This window comes from Eumetopias jubatus, unplaced genomic scaffold (assembly GCF_037043125.1).
Source record: "Eumetopias jubatus isolate StellerSeaLion01/CBP00866 unplaced genomic scaffold, mEumJub1_p1.0 scaffold_9, whole genome shotgun sequence".
Taxonomy (NCBI): Eukaryota; Metazoa; Chordata; class Mammalia; order Carnivora; family Otariidae; genus Eumetopias; species Eumetopias jubatus.
In genome coordinates this window covers 57,562,576-57,587,736 of record NW_028274815.1, presented here as the reverse complement: position 1 = coordinate 57,587,736, position 25,161 = coordinate 57,562,576, and the positions used below count along the sequence as shown (strand labels likewise).

Below are 25,161 nucleotides of genomic sequence, written 5' to 3'. Positions count from 1 at the left end.
ATTAGAGCTTCTTCCTGGACGTATAGTTGCCTCTCTTTTTCATTTACTAAGTCTTTTCCTACCCTCCAGCAGCCTATTAATACAATTTTACTTGTGATCAAACCTGTCAGGCTAGCCATTCGATTTTTTTCCTGAGTCCTCCATTGTCCTATTCCAATCTGGAATGGATTCGATGTAGAAACACATGTTGTGTTGGGACTTCCCTTCATTTAGAGCCCATTTGGTGGAGCACATCTTCTAATAGCCTCCTGAGAAATAAAGTACATGGGTGGTAAAATTTTATTTTATTCTACCCTTACATTATAATTTAGGATTTTTTGTTGTTGGTATTCTGAAAATTCGCAATGAAGTGTCTTGATAAATCTTTTCATTCATTGGACTGAGGGCAAGGTGTACAGTCTTTCAATCTGGAGACTTCTGTTCTTCAGTATTGGGCAGTTCTCTTGTATTGACATTACCTTCCCTCCATTGTCTGTTTTCTTTCTGGAACTCCTATTAATTATTAGATGTTGGAGGCTCTAGATTGATTTTCTGATTTTAATTTCAGAGTTACTCTTATTCCTGTACTCTTCTCTTGCATTTCATTACTCTCCACCTCTGGACACATTCTGTGCAAGTCTCTCCTTCATCTCTCTTTGTAACCTCAATGCTTGTGGTGCAAGGTTTTAAGTACCTCTTAATTTCTTTAAAGATGAAGATTATGATTTGCTTCTTGGTTTTTTGGGGGGTGATTTCTGAAAAGAAAAGGGGACAAAAACGATTATGCTTTACCATCTTAAAACCATTTAGATGTGTTATTTAAAAATATGCTAGTTGTCCAAATAGACCCAGGAATCTCTCCAAGAGATTCATTTTTGGGATATAACACAACTCTACAACAAAACACACCATAAAATACAGGAAGATATTTTTGCCTTAACTAACAATAGGAGCTGAATAGTAAAACAACTTATTTAAACTGTAGGGTTGTGGCCAAATAAATAATGATGCATTCTGTCTAATAGAACGTTACACAGCCATTGAAAAAGGTATACATGTAGATGAAGAAATGCTTAAAATCTGAAAAAACACAAAATTCTCTATATGTTATAATTGCAGCTGTGTTTGTGGGTCAAGACTAAAAGAAAAAAAGCACAAATATTAAATGGCTATAGTAATATGGTGGAAGGTTGAATGATTTCTTTTCTCCTTTTAAATATTTTTGTTTTACAGTTAAAAAAACATACTAAATTTTGGTTGATTACTGGCATATTGTTCCAAATGAGTTTAACTTAGCCACTTTAATGACTAAGTGGTGGCTGTTGATTTTATTCAGATAATAGTTGTGTACTCACGTTAAATGCAAGATTAATTGGAATGTATAACATTTCACCATCACATTAAAACTAGAATTCATGGTGAAAGCTATTCAGTAACCCTTCGTTGGTGGCTTTGTCTTGACCTTTGCAGGGAACTGCTGGATGTGTGGACTGAGCTACAGGATATCCATGATGCACATGGCTTGAGATATCAGTGGGGCGGCTCCCATAGCAACAAGAAGCTTTTGTGCTCCTTGGGTATAGACACCCGAAACATTGTGAGTTTTGTTAGTACCTTGGAAAATCCTTTAGTGGACCTATGAGTGTTTTTAAATACTGTTAGAACTTCTGATCAAGCTGTGATAAGCTAGTAGCTCAGAAAAATAATTATTAGTTGTCTTAAATGCTCATGTATTTTGAATATGCCAACTTTTAAACATAAATCTATCTAAATTTTTCTCCAGTCAATATTTCTTATTTTAAGAAAAGGTTGTTTCAGTGTTTTTTGTTAATTATAAAATGAAGGGATTGGACTAAGAGATCAAAAACGTAATCCCATATGGGCAATTTAATAATTTGTTATAGTTATGTTTCACAGTGTATATAATAAAGCATTGCAAGCATATTTTAACTGTTTCATTATGTGCCATAGCATTCTCTAAATATGTGTTCTTTTTCTCTAACACATGTATGTAGCTCTTCACGGGTAATAAGAAGCAGCCTGTTATAGTGCCCATGTATGCAGCAGGATTGGTAAGTGCAAAAATGTCTGCAAATTTATCATTGCTGCATTCTGTTAAATTATCTTACATGGCATAACATGGAAAGTATATTTTAAGGGGCACTTAGTGTGGGAACATTAAATGAATATTAATTTCCTTTTTGATGTCATAAATCCCTTCAAGTCTTGATTTAAAGACATTTTTCTATATTCTATTAATTAAAAACACTTATTTTTTTATTTTATTATTTATTTATTTATTTATTTAAGAGAGAGAGAGTGAGAGAGAGCATGAGAGGGGAGAGGGTCAGAGGGAGAAGCAGAATCCCCACTGAGCGGGGAGCCCAACGTGGGACTCGATCCCGGGACTCCAGGATCATGACCTGAGCCGAAGGCAGTCGCTTAACCAACTGAGCCATGCAGAGCCCCCAAAACACTTTTGTTTTAGATTGAAGATTATTTTTATCCTAGTAATATAGTGCTCTTAACTCCATAAAATGTGCCTTTGGAGGTCTTGCTCTTCTTCTTTTTTTTTTTCCCCTCTCTAAATTTGCTTTTAAAAAGTGGAAACTGAAGTATCTGAAGGCTTAGATATCATATGTTTTAATTCAGTTGTGATAATTTTTAAATGTTGCATTAGTGAAGCTATGGATGTCTATAAAAGCTTGGGAATACTATATGATAGTAATTGAAAATGAGCCAGGACCCATAATTGGTCCTCAGTTTTTCCATTAATTTTTTAAATGTGTTGAATTTTGTTTTTTCAGATATGCCAGGTAGTCCAGGATAACTGAGGAATTTTCTTTCTGTACCTTATCAAGACTCAGTCATGAGTCTGTTCTGTCTATTAAACTAAAAATATTTTTAAATTTTTTCACCAATAACTTGAAAATAAGATAAAAATACAATGATTAAGAAAAAAATAACTAACTTGGTGTGGAATTTAAATTATACAACCCTTTATGTGCATGCAAAAATGAATTTGCTGTGGAACTTGACCTTCTTTAATTTACAAACTTTTTCCCTGAATAAGCTCTATTTATTGATATTGAATTGGAATGTTTTACTTTGTTTCATTCTTGTAGTTTTGTTTGTTTTATGGAATTAGACAAAAACTTTTCTGTGCTTCAGCCTTTTATTCAGTTTCTGCTCCTTTATAAATGTAACTTATCTGGTATTTTCAAAACACTTTGATTATCCTTATACTTTTTTCTGTTGTAAATATAATGGAGAACATTCTTTAACTTTTTGGTTATTTGTATTTCTTTTTTCCTCAAGGAGTAGCATTCTAGAGATTGTTGGTGTTACTGTCACATTCTGAGTAGAAAGTATGAATTTGTAGGGGTTTTCATTCAGCACATTGGGAGCAATAACTACTTAATCCTTATGTGTAGGCTTAGCACATTAGCCAATTCTTTAAATTTTGTGAGCAGTTAGAGACTAATATTTTTGCTTTATTTTCCTACCTTAATTATCTTTATTAGTAATAATTTCACCATTTTTATAAGCTTTTAATACCAAAGTTGATTTAGTGACTATACCTCTCCTACTGCATCTATATGATGCCTTACATTTAGAAACTTACTCTTTTTCATATCTGGTTTCAAAATTTAATTATACCTGAATTTTTCCCATGGTGCTTCACACAGATGAGGTGTTCAGTATCCTTTGGTCTCGTCTGGAGGAATAAGACCTGAAATGATCACTTAAGTCACTGGTCTCAGACCTTAATATGCATCAGAATTGCTTGGAAGACATGTTAAAACAGAATGCTGGGCACCACCCCCAGAGTTTCTTATTCAGTAGGGGTGAGGCTGTTCATCTGACAAGTTCTCAGGTGATGCAGAAGCTGCTGATTGGGAACCCCTTTGAGAACCACTGATTTAAGGGATAGTTCACATTAGAGAAGTTGCCTAAGGCTGGGAATTGTTTGCTGAATGCATTGTCTCTTTATACAAGGGTGCACTAGATAGAAAGCCTGTATAATATATAAGCTACTGAGTTAGACCATTAATTTATTTTCATACAAGCTGCTAGAGTAAAGCCTCTCACAAATACCATTGTAAAGAATTCAGTCTGTAAGTTGCTTTAGTTAGCATTTGCCGTATTTTATGAGAAGAGGGAGGATTGTCCTGAAAACTTGTTTTTGGGAATATACAGATTCTGACCTTACTGTCTTAGCCACTTTAATATTTTCCCCCCAGTAAAGGGAGACTTTTGTGTTGTCTGGATAATAAATATTCAAGAGTTTATTGAGTATTATTTTAAAATGTATTAAAGCTTAGCTTTTTTTCAGACCATTAATTAATGATTACCCATTATTATTAGTGTTTGGTAAAGTATTGATACAAAATGCCGGGGATTTTTTTTTCCTTCTTTCCCTGAATGGCTTCCTTTCTTACTCAGAAAGTGCATTAGATTTGTAACACACCTAGAGGAACATGTAAAATGTTTTCCCCCCTCTGAAATGGCTGTGTCTCTGCTTTGCTGGTCCCAGGAACTAAGTATTAAGGCTCCCATCCTTTAGTGGAGATAGGATCAATACTAAATTTACATTGAAGCATGTAGACAGCATCACATTAGATGGCATGTTTTAGAATTCTCACTTCTCCAAGCACCACCATGGTGTAAAGGGTACAGAGGGTGTCCTTTTCTGCAGTTTCAGTGTCTGGACCATCATAAAATTGTTGGGAGTCTTAGGGCCTGGATATAATCTGCGGTGCTTGCCTCTTCCCCACCCCTGCCATCCCAAATTGCTTATGTTTTTGTAAAACAGTGATAATTAGGTACTTTAAAACCAATCAGATTTAAAATACAAGGTCTTACTTCAAAAAGGTTGGATTCCAAAGGTACTATCGTAAAACATTTTCCATGATAGTGCTAGATCGTCTCTTTAAACATTTTCCATTATAGCGCTAGATCGTCTCTTAACAAAATCTAAGAATAGTTCCTCTTTGTCTTTAGTACTTTCCAAATGACTTGGTTTTTTACTTTCTACTAGATTAACTTTCTCATAAAGTTTGAGTTGGTTTCTCACCCCCTTCCACTAATGGCTAATATGCCTTTTTCAGGGTATGTTAGAGCCCACCAAGGAACCATTGAAACCACTATCGGCTGCAGAAAAAATCGCTTCCATTGGTCAGACAAACACCATGTCACCAGAAATGAACACATGTACATCTGACCAATTCCAGGTAAAAATATCTGTACGTGTATTGATATATTTATGCATGTATGCACACATATGTCCAGACACAGTGTTTCCTGTAATATGTTACTTTTTAAAATGTTTTAAAAATTGATTTAATTAATGATGGACATGATTTTGATTACTTATTAACATCCCTTGGAATACAATAAACAAGCCATCTTTAATTTTCAAAAAAGGCACAATATGAGAACTGGCTGGTTACTGGTAAGTCCTTAAAACCTTTCTAGGCCTTAGTTTCTTTACCTGTAAAATGAAGACTTTGAAGCAGGCATCTCTAAAAGTCCCTTACAGCTTGAACATTGTATGATCATAATTACTGACACACCAGTCTGGTAAGTACTGATTTTCAAAATAATTGGGAAACACTGCATTTACACCAGCTCTGCAAATCTGCTCATATGTGTTTTTCCTGAAGCCTGCAAATTTTATAAAGTAATAAAATTAGGTGTGTTTATTACATCAAAACTGTTGTTTTGAGAGTTTGAATAGAAGTGTTACTTAAGTTGAAAAAGACGTGGCCTTTTACAAAACATTATTTGGATTAAGAAAAAAAGAAAACTGTCTTACCTTTCTTATTCTTTAGCACCTTGGCACCATTAAGCACAAATTTTCTTTTCAGTTTGGTATGTTTATTATCAAAGCTATCCCCCTCACTTTTTTATCTGGGAAAAAATTTGCTTACTCTTCCCACATCAAATTAGAAACTGACTCAGTGCTAGTTAAGCATTCTTTTTAGAAGATTAATATTTTTAAGTGAACATTATCATTTGTAAAACATTTTCTGTGTTTGTCATTTCTTACCTTCAGTATCATCTTCAGTTTTATCTAACACAAAAATGTGTATTTGGACAGCCGTTCCCAAAATGTGTGTTCCATTGAATGCTAATCCCCAGAGATACTCCACTAAAGAAGGGTTCCAGGGGGAAATAAGTTTGGAAAATTTGTCACATCATACCCTGTAACCACCCTTGGAGATTCTCAACACACATTAAGGACTCTGGAGAATCCAGCAGTGAATAACCCCATTTAATTTTAATTATTTCTTAAATTTACTTGGCCACAAGACCCTTCTCTACAGGGACCAGAGGAAAAGAGTCATAACACCCATAGAACTAGTATTTTAAAGAATATACTTTAGAAAATAATCATATAAAGCAAAGTCCTACCCTTTCACGTGTGTTTCAGGGAACATCTAATATTACTGCTGTGTACCACTGTGGTGTATACTTGAGCATAGCTTAAACATTCCTGTGAAGCCAGTTTATTACTAGCACTGAAATAGTGGGCAGGGAGGCCTGAAGCATACAATGCCTGGCCTTGCTGATGGTTGGGCAGCAGGCAAGGAGGTTTGGCCAAATTTGTCTCCATAGGTATAGACTGTCCTTAGTTATCTTCCTTTAATTGCCCTTATATGTTCTCCAGCTATCAGCTTCCCTCCCAAGCCTACCCTACATAAGCAGATTCCAAAATTACTTCTCCCATAGCACATTCCCACTTCAGCCTTAAGCAACATATTTCTTGTAGCAGTACTGGATGTTAGGAAAGTAATTTGAACTACCTGGTTCAAACTGCCCGGTATGTTAACTGAAAATGAAGCCGCTCTTTATTTGAGGCCACTTGTTGCTAGTTTTGCTTGCCGATGCTGATGCCTCCTCTTCTCCCCCATCCAAGCACTTCTCTGTGTTATGGCCCCATAAGCTATTGCTTATTTGATCATAGTTAGCTCTCACCTGTCATTTTTGCCCCGAGCTGATTTAATCAATCTCATATATTTCATTCTAGTCACACCTCATAATTTATATCACCTTTCTTATAGAATTTAATTATAAATGACTAAAAGTCTAGATGATCTAATAAAAAATGTTAATTTAATGGAACTTTTAATGGAAATTAATGTGTATTAATTTAATGGAGGTTAGTCATAGCTCCATAATATGTGTTTAGTTGCTGCTATCTCTTTACATGTACACACACGCCTCTAGATTTATAATCAATGGACTACTGTCCCCCTATTCATAGGCAAGCATATCTAACTTCTGCTGGAAGATGAGACTTTGGTCTCTTGCTAATAATTACATAAAAAAAACTTTTTAATCACATCCTTTTATTCTGTTTAGTGCACACATCTCTCTTGTTAATCCAATACTTATGTGTAATTTTAGAAAGTTTATTCTGTACTTTTTTGTGGTAGTCTGTGATTCTCATTAGCTTTCACTTTTAGTATTTCCCAGTGGAAGTTGTTGTTCAAACTGATTCTGAATCAACTTGAGCCTCTCTAGGACTTCATTGTAACATACACACAATTAAACTGAACATTTCAGTATCCATATCAGAATTTTGTGCTGAGATGCCTGACCTTCACTAAATTATATGATCTTTGCTTGGCTCTGTACCCCTGAATCAGGTTAAAATATTTTTAAAACCTCTAAAATGCATTGTAAGATTCTCTTAAAGCAATATTTCTTACCACTGTTCTTTGGCAGTCAGTGTGTATATTATTTTTACTTTACATTTTGGCCATGCAATAATACTATTACATCTTCCCCCTAGTCATAATATCCAGAGGAAATAGCCATAACCTTTAGTGCTGGAAGTTCAGCAAAATGTGTCAGGAAAGATCTGTTTATAATTTTGTTTTTGGTTTTTTTTTTGTTTTTTTGGGGGTTTTTTGGTCAACCATACACCAAACCTTGCTTTTATGTTTTTATATTGGCACCACTAACAGTGACTTTCGAACTTAGCATCATTGTTTAATTCTCATTATGACTAACTGCTTTCTGATCTGTCTGTTCTGTCTGTTTTGGTACCCATTGGATTTTTACTATTTCTTCCAAATTAGTTTGTACTCATTACTCTTGTAACCCTTGCATCTCTTGTTTAGGAGCTGGATGACTTACTAACAACTGTTCTGGTGTTTTTTCCAGGATACTTTTACTTGGAAAGATAGCTTATGGGCAAAAAGCAGTAGTGATACTTCTGTTGTTTTGTTCTTTAAAAAAATCTTTATTCACTGAATTTCAAGGTCACATCATTCATGGTGCCATTACTGATTCCCCTCTCGGTAAGATCAGTATGTTAACCACACTTTATCCACGGCTGAGTAGAGTCAGCTCTCTGGCTAGCAGTTATCCAGCTAGTCACTACTTATCCAATTTCCTGCTACTTGATGTGGCTCTTTCATTTGTGAGTCAGAATTTTAAAGTTAGAAGAAAGAAAAAAATGATTATGTAGCATTGTGCTCTTTTTACATTAAGAGAACATATTTGGAAAGGCTAAATGATGTACCCCAAATCATTAGTCAGTGGTACATCTAAGACTAGAACCCAAGTCTGTGATCTCTAGTCTCCATTGGTTTGGGGGCAGGAGCGGGGCAGCTCTTTTTTCTTTTTTTTTTTTAACTTTGTCTTTATTCACAAATGACATGATCATCTACATAGAAAATCCCAATGAATTTACCAAAAAAAAGATGGTAATGTCAATAAGTGAATTTAGTAAAATTTCAGAATATCAGATCAATATATAAAAATGAACCTATATTTCTATATATACTAAAAACAAGCGATTAAAAGCATGTTATTTACTAAAGCAACAAAACCATGAAATACTTAGGGATAAATCTAAATGTACTTAATGTTTCTCCTTTCATTTTTTTTTATTTCAAGTTTTAATTTAAATTCCAGTTAGTTAACATATAGTGTTTTTACTCTTTTTTATTATGACCTTGTCTTCCTTAGTACTTTTAGTTGCTGTAGTAATCATTCATACCACATTGCTTGAGGTTGTTTTAAAATGCTTCATTTAGTGCTTTCTCTTTAAGTAGCCTTCCTCACCAGTGCCATTTGTTGCTAAGGTCTTCTGTTTTACTTCTGTCTTACTTCCATTAAATGCTGATTCGTGTTTTAGCACCTCATTATTATAATATTGGCTATGTCTTCAAAATGCTGTACACCTGTATAAGAATCTCAGATTCCAGCAAATCACTGAAATATTTCTAAGCAACCAGCTACTTGACATCGTTTAGATAAACCATGTTAATGAAAGAGCTTGGCTCCATTTAACCAGAAATTTTGTTATTGCATAAACGTGGGTGTTGTCCATCCATTATTCAATAGGACTGAAGGTTTCACTGATCTCTAAGGAGAATAATAGGAGTTGAATCTGTGGGAATGCTTAGAGGTTTTTGTTTGTTTCTGAGATCAGCTAAAGAAGATATTTTCCAAATGGTTATTAGTCTTGCGGGTAAGTTATAAACTAGATTTTCACCAGCATTATTTTTAATTTTATTTGAAATAATTATAGATTCACAGGAAGTTGCAAAGATCGTACAGAAGAGATGCTTTGTACCCTTCAGTTTCTCCCCCTAATTACATCTTAATTATAGCATAATATCAAAACAAGGGATATTACTTGATTATTACAATATGTGTGTATAGCTCTATATCATTTTATCATGTGGGTAGATTTGTGTAACCACCACCACAATCAAGATACATGACTCTTCCATCACCATAAAGAATTGTCTTAATGGCCCTCCCCACCCCTAGCTATCCTGTAACGCCCTGGCAACCACTAATGTGAGGATTTTGCTTTGTTTATACCTCCCTCCTCAACCTCCAGGCCTGACCTGATTTAGGAAAGACTAAATGTGTAATAGTAACATGCCTGTCATTGATACCCCAATTATCAAGACAATTGTATTATAATGGGATTAGACTTTCAAAAATAATCAATTCATGCTCCTCTCCTACAGGGAACAAGTCTTTATCTACACACCAAAAAAACGAATGTAAAGTTTTAATAGTACCTACCTTACAATAAAGCATAGTGGTAAGCAATACCGGGGAAAAAAAAAAAAAAAAAAAAAGGACACCAACATGTTGGTATTAAGAGTCTATCAGAACACAGGCTATTTCAGTAAGTGTTGTCACAACCACCCCAAAATAAAAGAAGAAAGAAAATCAGGAGTCCCAATTTTTTCTTGTAAAATTTGTTCTTAAAGCAATGATCGTTTTTTAAATGTTTTGTATTATTTTACGTCTTACATGTATCATTTACTCAATTTATCTTTATGTGTTTGGCAGTCAACAAAATTTAAAACCTAGAATATTCATATGAGCTCTGAGTATACTTTTAAGTACATTGTTTTAAAAATTAAATTCTGATATTGATTATAAGTAATTTCTAAACTAGAGAAGTTGATTTAAATTTTTTTTTTGAATTTTAAATTTAGTTCCTATTTACTGGCCCATACTTTTCTTTTACTTGGGAAATTGTAAAGAACCAGAGACCTTGGACTTTAAACCTTCTCATTTTATATACAAAGAGACCAACTAAATTAAGCTACACATGGTCATACAACTAGTTATTTAGTAGTTATTTGGTCTTGAATAACTCAAATCTCATTTTCAATATGGTACCTTCTCTATTGCATTAGACTGTCCACTGAGAAATTTTAAGTGGCTAGTCATTTAATATAAAGTAGATGACTCTTTAGTGATTAAAGTCAGTGATTTTTTTAATATTTGAATTGTAATCTAGCCAATAGTTTAAGTCCTAACTTGAGACTAGATTGAAATCTTGACATAGAATCAGTCCATAAAAATCTGTTTGAAAATGTAAAGTGAATTCCATTTCTCAAAGACAGTTTTTTAATATCAGTAAACTGTATTGTTTGTCAATTTTTCAATTTCAATTTGTGTTCATATTTTTAGATAACCTTCTGAAATTGTAAACTCTCCCAGTTTTGTCTTTTAGGTACTTTATTGCCTAATGATCTTGCTATAATAGTTTTTTGTTTTTGGTTTTTTAAGGATTCTTTATGTTGCTACAGCCTGTACTGATTAATTTTGATTTTTTGGTTTTCAACTCTAGGAGTCTCTACCACCCGTCCAGTTTGACTGGAGTAGCAGTGGCCTTACTAACCCTTTAGATGGTACGTCTCTCCGTAGAGCCTCTAGCACCAGAGCTAGAGTTAAGAAAGCTACAAAGTTCAGACAGACTTCTCTCTGCTGATTTCCTTTTTTGTTTGAACATAATTTCTTATTCTTATCTTTGGAAATTCAGGCTTTCTTTCTGAACAGTAATTGCTCAAAAACAACAGCTGTTACTATTATTAACGGTATTAATGTCCATAAGTAGGTAGCAGTAGCTAGGTAAAATTTTAATTTCTTTAAGTCAAAAACAAGCTTCTTTACGTTTTACAAGGATCTAAGTAGTTGGAATGATATTTTAGGTAGGATCAGTTTACTTGAAATTTGTTTCTGTAGATTTAATTTATGGAATTTTCTTGGATGCAAAGTCTTGTGGCTAGAGGCTGCTTAAAAAAAGCACAAAGCACAATTGTATAACCAAAAACAATGTGCAAATAGATCCATATTTATTGACTTAAAGTAGTTTTCAGATTTAATAATATTTTATAGAGCACTTATTATGCAACTGGAAAATGAATGATTTTCATGATCCTTTTCTAAAACTCATCTCAAAATACTAGTAGGTAGTTCCAGAAATAATTGGTTTCTCTCAAGGCTTTAAGAGAAAATCCTGAAAAGGAATAACTTATCCTAGTAATGTGGGTCTTTAAAATAAATGACACAAAATGCTAGTTTTCCCGTGTGTTGACACCACACATTTTAATTGGACCCTAAGATAGAATTATTCTTATTCTTTATACTTCATAAGTTATTTGAGCCATTGTCTAAAACACCTGTCATTCTATCAGCTTTGCCTTAGACTGGGGGTCCTAGGACATCTGGAAAGCATCCAATTGAATAGCAGTGCTGAAGGAAAGCCTGGATGCACCTTTTGCTGTTGTCTGGTGTCTCGAATATTCAGTCAAATCATCATGCTTTTTATTAACAAACAACTTCTTTAAAACTGTATGCTATTTCTGATTACTGTTTCAGAGTTAAAGGGGAACAGTACAGCTTGAGGCTGCACATCAGGGTAGGGCAGTTATGACAGTCCTTATTAATGTTATTTTAATTTAAACCAAGTTAATGTATTGGTGTGTGTCCTGAAACTGACAACTTTGTCATTTTTTAAAAATCATTAATTCGAAACCAACATTACTAACACAGAAGATTGATTGGGGCATGTATAGTGATTTACTGTTGGGTTGAGATTAAAGTATTGTTTCCCTTTAACGGGTACACTTTCCCCTTGGTCTTTCTGGTATGGCTTTGAGTTTTGATTGAAAGAACTGAACTCTTAACTAAAACCTTACTAAGTGTTAAATTATTTACTTTGTACATGAGAAAATGTACATTGAATTATTAAATTGTTACTTTAGAAATGTCCTTAGTAATGAAAAACTAATACTGTACACATTGTTTTAATGTTGATTTTAAAATATGTAATGACTACTAATTATAACCTGCATGTTCAAGTGTGTGTCTTACCCCTTTTTACACATAACCCCTCCTCCCTTGGCTTACCTTCTGTGTGGCTGCCTACCAACACGGTCACTGAATTTCAAGCTAGTGGAGGTTCCACTCTTCTGAACCTTGATTTCTTTGGGCCCGTGGATGACAGTAGCTCTAGCAGCAGCACCACAATCCCAGGTCAGCAGAGTGTTAAAACCACAATTCTAGTTTAATTACTAAAAGCATGACCACATCACTTGACTTTCCTATAAACAAGGAAACAAGTAGTTGTATTCTCTATAATATCTTTCTAATACTTTTCTTTTATCTATCATTATTTTCTAGTATCTGACTATAACAAATGACTTCTGTGAAATGTGTTTTAAGGAAAGCTTTCTCAGTGTACCAGTCAGAGCCGAAAGTAGTTTCTAGGACTAAAGTAGCCCTAATGTGCTTAGACAATTAAAGGCAGGGTTTGTTGGGGGGGGGGGGATCTCCTGTAAATGCAAAATGTGATATTTTATATGCTTATTTTTGAAAGCATATCCTATAAAGCCATTTGAAAAAAATACAGGTTTAGAGCTATAAGAATATTTTAGTATACAAAGATGACTTTACATTGTAGTGCCTGTGGTAATAGAACCTCTACAAATTCTAGCATTCAGTTAGTTGTTTATTAATGCTAAGTGTATAAATAGGTTCCAAAATGTTAGAGTCTAGCACTTAGTTCTATATAGATCCCACATAGAATTTATTATGTAGTTTTTATGTAGCTCTTAAATAGAAAGTATTCTGTTAGACTTCCATGGAGAAAAAAGAAATGTTACAGAATAGTAGAAAATAATTGCTATATTAAAAGCTAGAAATTAAAACTTACTGGAGTACCTGTTAAATTAATGTTCAGCCCTGCGAAGTTCAGTTTATTGACCAAAGGACTAATGTACTTTGTCATTTTTTAACTGAATAAAAGATTAAAATATAATGGCATTTTTATGTTTACATTTTATTTGATACGATTTTAATGAGTCCCTGTCATCCTTCCTTGTGATCTGATAATCATGCCCATTGATCACCAGATGCTGATGCCCAGAATGCATAGCGAGGATCCCTGTCTATCCCCACTAGCAGCCAGTTAACAGCCAGCCTGGTTCCTGAGAATTTGCTGGTTTTATTCTATTCTGCTTGATACCCTACCACCCACTTTGAGCAGTTCAGGAGCCGTGGTGGGAAATGGGGGAGACCATAAGAGTCAGATAAGGGTGAGCCTGGAACCCAGAACATCCTTCTCCAAAATCTGGTTATGGAAATCTCATCCTGCTCTAAGGAAGTTCCAAGGCCATTTGGTAGAATGACTGGATTTCTCAAATCTAAGCCCCTGGTTATCATTTTCATTATTTCCAAGATTTTGCAAGCATATGAAAAACCAATCTGTGTCTGGTTTTGACTTCAAAATGATATTTTACTATTTACTCAAATTACTTCTAAATATGTTTGAGCTATGGAATGACCGGAGTAAGCCTAATTAGCTGTTTTTAATACTTAATTGGGGGGAAAAAAGACAACAAAAACTTGTGTATCAGTTTCCTTATTACTGTATTCCCAAGAATGAATTACCAGCCTCCCATTTTTAATTTGCTCTCAGATTTGTTTTGTCATGAACTGTACTGTAATTTACATGAGGTCACTATTTTTAGACACCTAAAACCTGGTTTAAGTTTAATTTTTGGTTACATCTCAAACTCAGTTAAGAACACAAATGAAGTACAGAAATTACGTGATAACCAGGCTCAGTATACACAGCTTCAAGAAGAGCAAGTGGTTTCAGAAGCTTAGAGCTGTAATGGAAGTGAAATTAGCATGCTCAAATGCAGTCCTCCTTATTTGGAACCTTTTAAATATTTTTGTTCCGTATTTTCATTAATATGCTCTAGCTGCTCTATAAACTTGATTACTATAAATTTGCTTTGGCTTCTTTTTATTGCTATTGGGTTTTGTTAAAACTTACCATCAACCTACAGGTATCAACACCTTTCTCAGTGTTCCATTTCACCACTTGCTTGCACTTTTTCTGACTTGTTTCTGGGAAAGTCATTTTGTCTTAGCTTGCGGTTATTTAATTATTTGTGTGTGAGACTTAGGAGGTTGGCATAGAACTTGGTTGGCTAGCTTTAGTTATGTAACTAAACTGTGCCTCATTAAGGTTCTGTAAAAAACAAACAAACAAAAAAAACACAGGCAGACTCTTCCATTAAAAAAGAATTATTCTCCAATTATTAGGGTAGAGTAAGTAGTTACCTTGTTTTTGAAAAATATAAAACATGGTCATGGTACTTTCCTGGGGTTGTTTTCTTTTGTTTTGGTTTGGTTTTTTTGTGATGGTAGTGGTTTTGTTTTGGGCAAGGGGGGTTGGGTTTTTTGTTGTCTTTTTTTTTTTTAATCTCCCACTTTATTTTTTGACAGCCAAGTGGCCAGTATTTTACAAACCTGACCAAATTTTTACTACCACTTTTTGTTGCCAGTCAGAATGCAGTTGTTTATTCTGTGCTGTATATTAGACATTAGCTTAAATTTTGTGGTTACTTGGAATCTAACCTTTCACAGTGGAGGAAGGAGGTACTTTGGGTTCATTTGGTCCCCTACAGGTATCTACAATTTTTTAGATTTTAATTGAAACCTATATTCTTACAGTGATACAAAGAAAGGGTCTAAGTATTTTTCGAAACTGTACCTTAATGAAATAAATATTAAGAACTTGGGAGAGTCAACAAACATTTTCTATAGCCTTCCTTCCTTGTTGGACATAACAACTGTGGAAGCTGCTTTTGCTTGTTTGATTTCTGTAAACATCTGAGTCTGTATTTACATCTGCCAGTCATCTGCAAAGTTGGTTAATAGAAGGCAGTTCCTGATTTTTTTCTTAACCTTTAAATATCTTAAAAGGAGGAAACTTGTTAATAACATTAGTATTTACATTTATGTGTAATTTTCTCTTCTGATCTTCAGAGCTTTTTTAGAAATAATAAAAATTGATGAAACTATAAGACATTCTTCCTTACAGTCTGCTTTTCTGCTATACTCTGAAACTGCTAAACTTTTTACCTCAAGTAATTTGCTGGTACCATAGAGAGCAGAGGATTAATTTTTTTTTTAAGATTTTATTTATTTGACAGAGACAGAGCGAGAGAGGGAACACAAGCAGGGAGAGTGGGAGAGGGAGAAGCAGGCTCCCCGCGGAGCAGGGAGCAGGATGCGGGGCTCAATACCAGGACTCCAGGATCATGACCCAAGCCGAAGGCAGACGCCTGACAACTGAGCCACCCAGGCGCCCCGGATTAATTTTTTTTTTTTTATCTGAGTCTCTATTACCCAAAATTGAGCCTGAGTCGAAAATATTTAATTGTTCTTTTAAGTGTTTTTGTAGTCATTGTTATTTAATATAAATCTATATTCAAGGGAAATACAAAAATATATACGTATGTTTTAGTGAAGTCAAATAAATCTAACTCAGCTTCATTTTGAATTCTTTAAAACCAACTCGGATATGAGACCATAGAAATATAATTAACCCCGAGACAGTTTTCATTTTGTCTAAAAGTAGTGCTTTTATTAGTTTTTCTGGGAATATTTTACCCTCCCTACTTCAAAGAAAGAACAATGTGGTATATAATATGATGTTTTGAGTAGTATTTCATGTCCTCAGGTGGTCAGAATATATTTAACCAAGTCATTTACCATATTTGAGACTTAAGCTTCTAAATCTTTGGATGTGGAAGAGAGTGTAATGGAGATAGAATGGTTAGAGAGGTGTAGAGGGAGAGAAAATATCAAAAATGAGGTTAATCAGTCCATTTAAACATTAAGGTATCATATAACAAATCATGTGCACTCTCTATAAAACATTGATAACTTTCATGTCAGTAATCCAAAATTGAGAGAATTTTCTACAGCAGATAGAAATTTTAGAAATATTTGCATGATATCTACTACATAAATGTTAGATGAATTAAGGCTGTATTTATACCAAAGTGAGATTTTAAAAGTATTTTCCTACTTTATAAAAATCCTGAAAGGTGGAATTGTAATTTAAAAAATACATGCAGTATTACAGTAGTCTAAAGACATGTGCTCGTAAAATACTCAGATGTTTACAGAATGAGTGCCTTTTGCGTCTTGATGGTGGCTGACTGAGTAACGCACTACAGCTTGCCCTCACTGACTGTCATTTTATACTATAAGGTGTGGATCCAGAGTTGTATGAGTTAACAACTTCTAAGCTGGAAATCTCCACCTCAAGCCTCAAAGTGACTGATGCATTTGCAAGACTCATGTCCACAGTAGAGAAGACAAGCACATCTACCAGGTAAGCAGATAGTGTTCATTACACCCTGTTTTGAATTCTGTATTAAAACAGTCCAAATGGGAAAGCAAATAAGTTGACAGTATTTCAATAAATTGTATTAAAATTCACTTTGTATTTATAAAAATCAATAGATGATGCCTAATTCCAGAAAACAGTTATCAAATTATGTTTCATTATGAACTTTATCAGAACGGAGCTATTTCATAAGAGGCTAGAAAGGGCTGACAGATGTGGTTTTCTCTACTTACCCCCTCTTCCCCCCCCGCCCCACCAAACTTTGTGGAGAAGAATTCTGATTAAATATTGAGATCATTAGCCACTGTAGAAACAATCCCTTTTTCCCTTCATAACCACTGAGATGATCATCTGTGGGAACCCACTTTCACACTCCCAGAGTCACTTAGGCTAATCTTTCTAATCCTGACCTAAGCTGGAATAGGTGATGGCTACTATTTTATTTTCGGCATTTTTGCTGATGTACAGCATCTCTGAGTTGGGATGTGAAGGCTTGCTTTGCCAGGCTTTCTGGGAGGCCCTTCAGGGACATGGCCTTTAGAAAAGCAGTGTTGGAACCAGATAGAAGGAATGTCACTTGGGCCCTGTGCTCAGGATTCAGTAAACCTTTAGTTTTACATAAATTAGCAGCAGAACAGTAAGCCATTGCTTTGACATGTTAGCCATAAGAATAGGCCAGTTCCTAATAAGAGGTAGTCATTGTGAACCAGGAAATCACTACTGCGGGAGCAAATACTGGTTGATAGGAGCACCAGCTTCACTGTTCCAAATCCATTGTTCATCAGCATTTTCAAGCGGAAATACTTACCTGCTAGTGGCCCACTTTGGCAGAAGTATTATAGCCCTTACTCCTAAATAAATACATTCTGTTTCCATATCAGATTCAGGTTTATCTTTTGAATCAATTCTTCTGTAGAGAAAAAGCCATTTAAAAAGTCTTTTTTTCTGGGCACCTGGGTGGCTCAGTTGGTTAAGCGACTGCCTTCAGCTCAGGTCATGATCCTGGAGTCCCGGGATCGAGTCCCACATCGGGCTCCCTGCTCAGCAGGGAGTCTGCTTCTCCCTCTGACCCTTTCCCCTCTCATGTTCTCTCTCTATCTCATTCTCTCTCTCAAATAAATAAATAAAATCTTTAAAAAAAAAAGAGGTCCTAAAAAGTCTTTTTTTCTTATGAATAATAAATGCTTACCAGTCTTAAAACTTTGGTTTGAATTATCCCATTGCCTTTCAAACTGTATTGTGTACTTAAATATCCATTCATTCAACAGATATGTATTATTATTAATATTTATAATTATGAAAAGGCATTATTATCTTATAATTGTGGACACCCGTAGCTTTTCCTTAGAATAATTTACAACATGCACGCACCACAGATTCTCCTGTTCTCATTGTTCCCGTGTCTTTGTGGTAACACCTGCTGGCACTGGTAAAGCCTCCTCTTAAGTGAACCTATTTGTAAATGAATCCTCTGTGGATTCTTTTTGCTCACTTTCTAATTTTTCTTCCCCCCAAATCATATTTTCAAATCGAAATTCTTCTCATACAAATTTCTCGTCCATTTTTTCTATATATGTTAGCCAAAAGCTACTGCACATTTGACTTTAAAAAAAAAAATACTGATGCTTTTATTGTTTGGGCTTTTCCCTACCATTTTTAGGGCGACCTTTTCTAAGGACAGTCCTACCATTTCATTACGTTTTTACTTCTGCAGTCTCACTGGAGGAACTGCGGTAGAACTTTGAAAATCCCATGATGAGAATTCAGTCTTTGTGCCATTAGGAGGAGCTCTACACCACATTGTTAGCTTGCTTGCTCTCCTAACTTTGTAACTCATCCTTGAAACATCCTGTGTACGCCAGGGAACTTGAAAAACTTCTATCGCTTTAAGAAATTATTTTCATTGTTTCACTTATTCTGTACTATTACGGAATGAACTAGAACCACTGTGTGTATCTTAAGGTGAGTGTTGTAACTGCATTGAATTGCTCTCTAGTATCTGTCCAGCTTCGTGTTTAAAACACAAATTGGGGGGGAAAAAAACCACCAAGTTGCCAACGGTGTCTTTTGTTTTGAGGAATTATTTGAAAATGGTAAGAAATGCACATATTCACGTCTTATAATTAGAAGGTAATACCATAAGGTGTCCCTGTGAATGATTCTCAGTTGTACAGGGTGGATGAAAGGTGAATGGCATGCATCATTTCAGAAAATTTCAGAGTCTTTGTTGCTTTTACATTTTGTTCTATTTTTCTTTTTGTTTTTGAATAAAAAAAACTACAGAAAGTAAAGCTCAGCAAAATCTTCTTGACTGTTGACAACACACAGAAGGTAGAGTGACTGCAGGGTACCACAAGGTTAAGAAACAGAGGAGTAGGTAGAGGAAATTGACATGTAACAAACACATACTCTTTTCTGAATGCCTTTGCTGCATATATAGGAAGAAATGCATGTGCTCATCTCTTTCCCTACCCAGCTTGTTAAAGTAACTTCTCACTTTTTAAAGAAATGCAAGATCTTAGTTTTAAAATAGTTCCTTCTTCTTGCTTTACCTTTTCTAACACAGAGAAAAATTACTTCATTACCTTAATCAGTAGGTGACCACCTAGTTAGTAGCGGCAGACCTCTAACTCGTTTATACAAGCCAAACGACTATTTGCCAAAAGGGATACATACGTCTTTTTTTTTTCTTTTTTTCTTTTGACCTTTTAGTTGGGATATAATCCACATACCATAAAATCCACGCTTCTCAAGTATACAGTTGAGTGGTTTTTAGTATGTTCACAGCATTGCACAACCATTACCACTATCTAATTCCAGAACATTTTTATCACCCCAAAGAGAAACTCCATATTTATTAGCAGTTACTCCTATCTGACACTTTTCCCAGGCTGGGAAAAGTGGTATATTAGTATATTAGTGTATTAGACATACACTAATCTGCTTTCTGTCTCTAGGAATTTGCCTGTTCTGGTTATTTCATATAAATGGAATCATACAGTATGTGACCTTTTGTTCCTGGCTTCTTTCTCTTAGTGTGTTTTCAAGTTCGGCCATGGTATTGTGTGTATCAGTGTTTTTCATTCCTTTTTATGGCTGCATAATATAATATTCCTTTTATTATACCACATTTTACTTATCCATTAATTAGTTGATAGATACTTGGTTGTTTTCGCTTTTTGACTATTCTGACTAATGCTGCTATGAACACTCATGTACAGGTTCTTGTGTGGACAGATGTTTTCCATACTCGGAGTGAAACTACCAGGTCGTATGGTAACAATATGTTTAACTTTTTGAGCAACTGCTGAACTGTTTTTCAAAGTAATGCCACCATTTTACATTCTTCCAATACTATGTTAAGGATTCTAGTTTCTCCACATTCTCACTGAGGCTTGTTTTTGTCTGACTTTTTGGTTATAGCCATCCCAGAAACCATTGCCTACTTCAAGGTCAGGAAGATTTACACCTATGTTTTTTTCTGAGAGTTTTATAGCTTCAACTCTTACATTTAGGTCTTTGATCCATTTTGATTTAATATTTGAATGTGTTTTGAGGGGGGGGTCCAGCTTCATTCTTTTACATGCAGATATCCCACACTGTTTGATGAAAAGACTCTTTTTTCCCCATCGGTGGTCTTGGCACCCTTATTGAAAATCAGTTTTCCATTAATATATGGGTTTGTTTCTGGACTCTCAGTTGTATTCCACTGACAAAAAGGATAAATCTTAGCTAACGAGAATGTAAATCAAAATTAGGTCACTGCTTTTGTATTTGAGAAAAGTTCATGATACAACTTTTTGTTTTCAGGTTCTCCTCAAGCATTTCTTCTTATATTCCAAGAAAACTAGATCACATCAATGCACAGTGACTACAGATAAATACACAAACTATCAACTCTGTAAACTTTTTTTTCAATTTCCTGTTGCTTCTAAGTAGTGCCTCTGAAGTAAGGCCGTTTAGTAGAAAGTCTATAGAGTAATCTTTACCAACCATTTCTTGGGTAAAAGCTTCTACCTTGCTCTCCTTTCTCACACTCCAACTGCGTTTCACAAATAAGAAAGTTCATTAAGGTGCAATTTTATTTGTTATTGTGTTTTGTTTTGTTTTAAGATTTTATTTATTTGCGAGAGCACGAGTTGGCAGGGAGAGACAAGGAGACTCTCCGCTGAGCAGGGAGCCAGACTCAGGGCTCCATCCCAGGACCCCGGAATCATGACCTGAGCCGAAGGCAGACACTTAACCAGCTGAGCCACCCAGGCGCCCCTATTTGTTTCTGTTTTTTTTCTTTAATTCAGTTAGCCAACATATAGTACATCATTCGTTTTTGATATAATGTTCAATGATTCATTAGTTGTGTATAACGCCCAGGGCTCATCACATCATGTGCCCACCTTAATGCCCATCACCCAGTTACCCCATCCCCCCACCCATCTCCCCATCCACAACCTTTTGTTTCCCGGAGTCAAGAGTCTCTCTATTTGTTACTGTTTTTAATAACCTTCTATCATTACAGAAGCAGTAAGATATATTATAGAAAGTTAGAAAATACAAAAAATTAAAACTTAATTTCACATTCTTACCACTCAGATCAGTATAACTCCTTTCAGATCATTTTATGCAAATAATATATGTATGTGTGTTGTTTTAACCAAAAACGAGATTTTATGGTCCATGCCAAATTGAACTTACCTCTGCAGTCTGTGATCTCCATCTGTGAACTTAAGTGCATTTTTATTCTATCTAATACCGAAGCTATATTCAGATGTCCCCTCAACTCAGTATTGGTTTCAGCAAAGCAGAGAACTGTTGTACCTGCCTGTTACAGCTCCTCAGCTTCCTTTAATCCAGCTTATCTACCCCAACCCTTTTGTTTGTTTTCAGTTTTAACAATAGCTTATTAAAAAGATCAGTCCAGATGTCCTGCAGAACATCCCAATCTCAGGATTTATCTGTTGGCTTCCTTCAAGTAGTATTTAATATATTTCTCTTTTCCCCTTATTTCCTGTAAGCTAGGAATTATATCCACAAGTTTAATGAATTCGGGTGAAACGTTCTGGCTGGATTCCAGCACAGGTGTTGTACTGCATCAGAAGTTGCATAATAATCTGGTTGACTCCATCATTAGTGATGCTAAAATGGACCACTGGTGAGAGGCTGGCCTTTTCCATCATTCAGACACTTACAGTCTTTCACTTTACTCTCTGGTTTTTCTTTCTTTCTTTTTTTTTTTTAATATGTATTTTTATTTATTCATTCGAGACACAGAGATCGAGAGAGAGAGCATGAGCAGGGGGAAAGGCAGAGGGAGAGGGAGAAGCAGACTCCCCACTGAGCCAGGAGCCCAATGCGGGGCTTGATCCCAGGACCCTGGGATCATGACCTGAGCTGAAGGCAGACGCTTAACCATCTGAGCCACGCAGGTGCCCCCAGTCTCTGGTTTTTCTTCATCAAACATCCACCTAATAATTTTGCCACCATTTAAATGCAATTAAAATTGTAGATTTTAAGTGGAAAATACTGAATTGCTATTCCATTCTGAGAAACCCTAAAACTGAGTATTGGTTGATCTGATGGCTTTGGTGTGCCTAAAGCCCATCCCTTGTTGAAGAACTTTGGTCCTAAGATTCTTCCGTCCCAAAATTTTTCCATCATTCTATTAAACCTTTTCATTTCAGCCTGAATTCAAAAGTGATAACAGAAAATCTAGGTATGAAATAAAGGCCCATATTTGTCTTTCCCTTCTTGCTTCTTCTCCTGACGTCCCGTTCCCCATCACGACGACAAAGAGAATAATTAGGTGGAAGAAATAACTTGTGTCACACCTAATATAGTACCAACTATTTTACCATAAAAGAGAATTGGGCTTTTTAGAATCAACAATTTTAAATGAACTTTGGTCTAAAATTAATATCTTTCAATATATTTAACTTTCAACTATTCTTTCAATATATTTAACATCCTGGAAAAAAATCAAGGTTGGGTTACAGTCATGTGCTCAATTTGAGCCACATTTGAGGCTCACTTGACATTTCTGCAGCTCACTATCTGGGAAGCCCTGGATGAAAAGGAGTTCTTCCTATCTGTGTTAGGCACTAACCTGCTCACCTCTAATACCGGGGGCAGTGAGTAAAATGTACTTTGTCTACAGAACCCCTAGGATTTTGAGATTTCCCCTCTCCCCAAGCACTTCCAACCTGTGTCCATTCTCAGCATCCAAAACCAGCTCCCCTGCTACCCCTCTTGGACCTGCCACCTGTGTCCCAGCAGGGCCAGGACTGGGTATTTTTTGAGCTGAGGGCTTTCTCTCCTGGAATTCCCCATGTGGAATGAAGAAAGCCCGGGTTAAAATGACTTACAAGATCTTGTGCCAGACATAAACTTTGTTTTATGTTGAAGTAACTTTGGTAGTTTGGGGGTCAGGGAGAAATCTGGTTGGGTGAACTTTTATTAGGGCTCCAGCATCCTATTTCTGCTTAGTAACATTTTAAAAGTGTGCCCCGGTAGATGCTTCGAACCCTCAGCAAATCTGTGTGCTGTACATAGGTACATGGGAATGTCTGTAGGTCCGATCCTGGCTGTAATGAGCACACACAACTCAGGCATGCATCTCTGTGAGAGATTCGGCATCTGGCACTGGAAGCACACACACAAAGGGATTACGAGGTTCAGGACCTGGCAGAGAAGTCCCCACAGATCTCTAACTCTCTACCTTGAGAGTGGATTTTCTCCCATTTGACCTACAGCAAAGTCACATTAACACGGTTCTCTTTTTTCATTTGTCAATAGGAAACCGAAAAGAGAAGAGCACCTAAGTGAAGAAGCCATCAAGGTGATCGCTAGCCTTCCAGACTTAACGTTCATGCATGCCAAGGTGTTGATGTTTCCGGCCACATTAACACCTTCCACAAGGTCCCAAGAGAAAGCAGACTGATAACTGATGTGAATTGGACAATTTCAATTGCTTTCCCTTCTCCAGCCCTTCCCTCCCTTCCATCAAAAGCATACCTGCTCTAATTAAAAAAAAAAAAAAAAAAAGTTCAGCTGATTTGTTGGTAAGCCGCACTAGAAAGGTATACATAGTAATGTATATTTATTTACATACTGAAGTCCTAAATTTATATTAGAAAAAAATGTAAATAATCGGGGATGAACATTTTTGAAGATTTATTCTTTTTGTGTTGCTGGGGTGTATACATTTATGTCTTTGTGAAATACACTGGTGGTGTCCTTCTTACAAAACTTTTGAAATAAAAAAAAGAAAATTAAAAACTCAAATCTCCACTGTCTGTGAAATCCCCTTCAGTCTTTTTCAGATTGCATTGAATGTCCTATTAATTTTTCATATCATATGTTGAATTAATTTTTGCTATCATAAATAAGCTCCAAAGTCCCCGTTTAATTTTTTTTTTTCAATTTTATGTGTAGTGGGTTTGTTTAAGATCTGGCTTTTGTTAACAGTTTTGCGCTCTTTTTTAATCTTTTCAATCTGGCATATTGCTGTTTGACCTTTTGCAAGGTACTTTATCGATTGCTCTTTTGTTACAGGGTGTAGATCATTGTCAGAACTTGATTGGAGGGGTTTAAAGAGATTGTGTCTGTTTTAAATCAGTTTAGTTTGGAGAAGGACCAAATTACATGAATGTCTTAAAATGAAATTTACTTGTTAATGATTTTTTGTTTTATCATACCACTATTTTTTGAGGATTTTGCACAGTGTAAAATGACATAATCATAGATTGCTATGGTTTAGGCTGTATATACAGTAAAAACTATGGGTTTTAAATGTTTGGGGAAATTCCTATGGAAAAAAGAAAGACACGTAGAAGAACCTCTGACAAGGTTAATGTGCATGCCCAAGGTCTTTTGAGATTTCAGTGTGTAAATTTCCTTTTAGCTTACACAAAAATAAAATAATTTAAAAGAAATTTAGCCTGGTGTTTTTGTACTTTGGCATCTGAGGGAAAAATATGAGTTTGGATGGGAAGGTTTATTCCATTTTAATGTATTTCAGTCCAGAGGAAATCACTTGGTAGTTCGGACTTCCACTTTTTTGAAAGCAGAAGGAATTGGGATCTGGCCCATAGGAACTGGATCAGCACTGAGGCGGAGCTATTTTTATGTAGAACATGAGATCATGAAAGAATTTCCCATGATTCACTATAATGTATCTTCATCAGAACTGGCAAGGTTAA

The 25,161-nt window shown here is 35.4% G+C and overlaps 1 protein-coding gene across 6 annotated transcripts in view; it reads left to right on the top strand.

The window, feature by feature from the left end:
* Positions 1–24,894, top strand: part of AFTPH (aftiphilin) — a 67,669-nt gene extending 42,775 nt beyond the window's left edge. For 4 of the 6 annotated variants that reach the window (XM_028093851.2, XM_028093852.1, XM_028093853.1 and 1 more), the window contains 7 exons: positions 1,450–1,576; positions 1,995–2,051; positions 5,091–5,213; positions 11,102–11,162; positions 12,706–12,789; positions 16,828–16,951; positions 23,756–24,894. In XM_028093851.2, the coding sequence (XP_027949652.1) occupies positions 1,450–1,576; positions 1,995–2,051; positions 5,091–5,213; positions 11,102–11,162; positions 12,706–12,789; positions 16,828–16,951; positions 23,756–23,900 (721 nt within the window). In that variant the 3' untranslated portion in view covers positions 23,901–24,894. Of the gene's footprint in view, positions 1–1,449; positions 1,577–1,994; positions 2,052–5,090; positions 5,214–11,101; positions 11,163–12,705; positions 12,790–16,827; positions 16,952–23,755 lie in introns of those variants that run through there. The other 2 variants (XM_088026503.1, XM_088026504.1) reach the window with 2 other exon arrangements.
* The last annotated feature ends 267 nt before the right edge of the window (positions 24,895–25,161 follow it).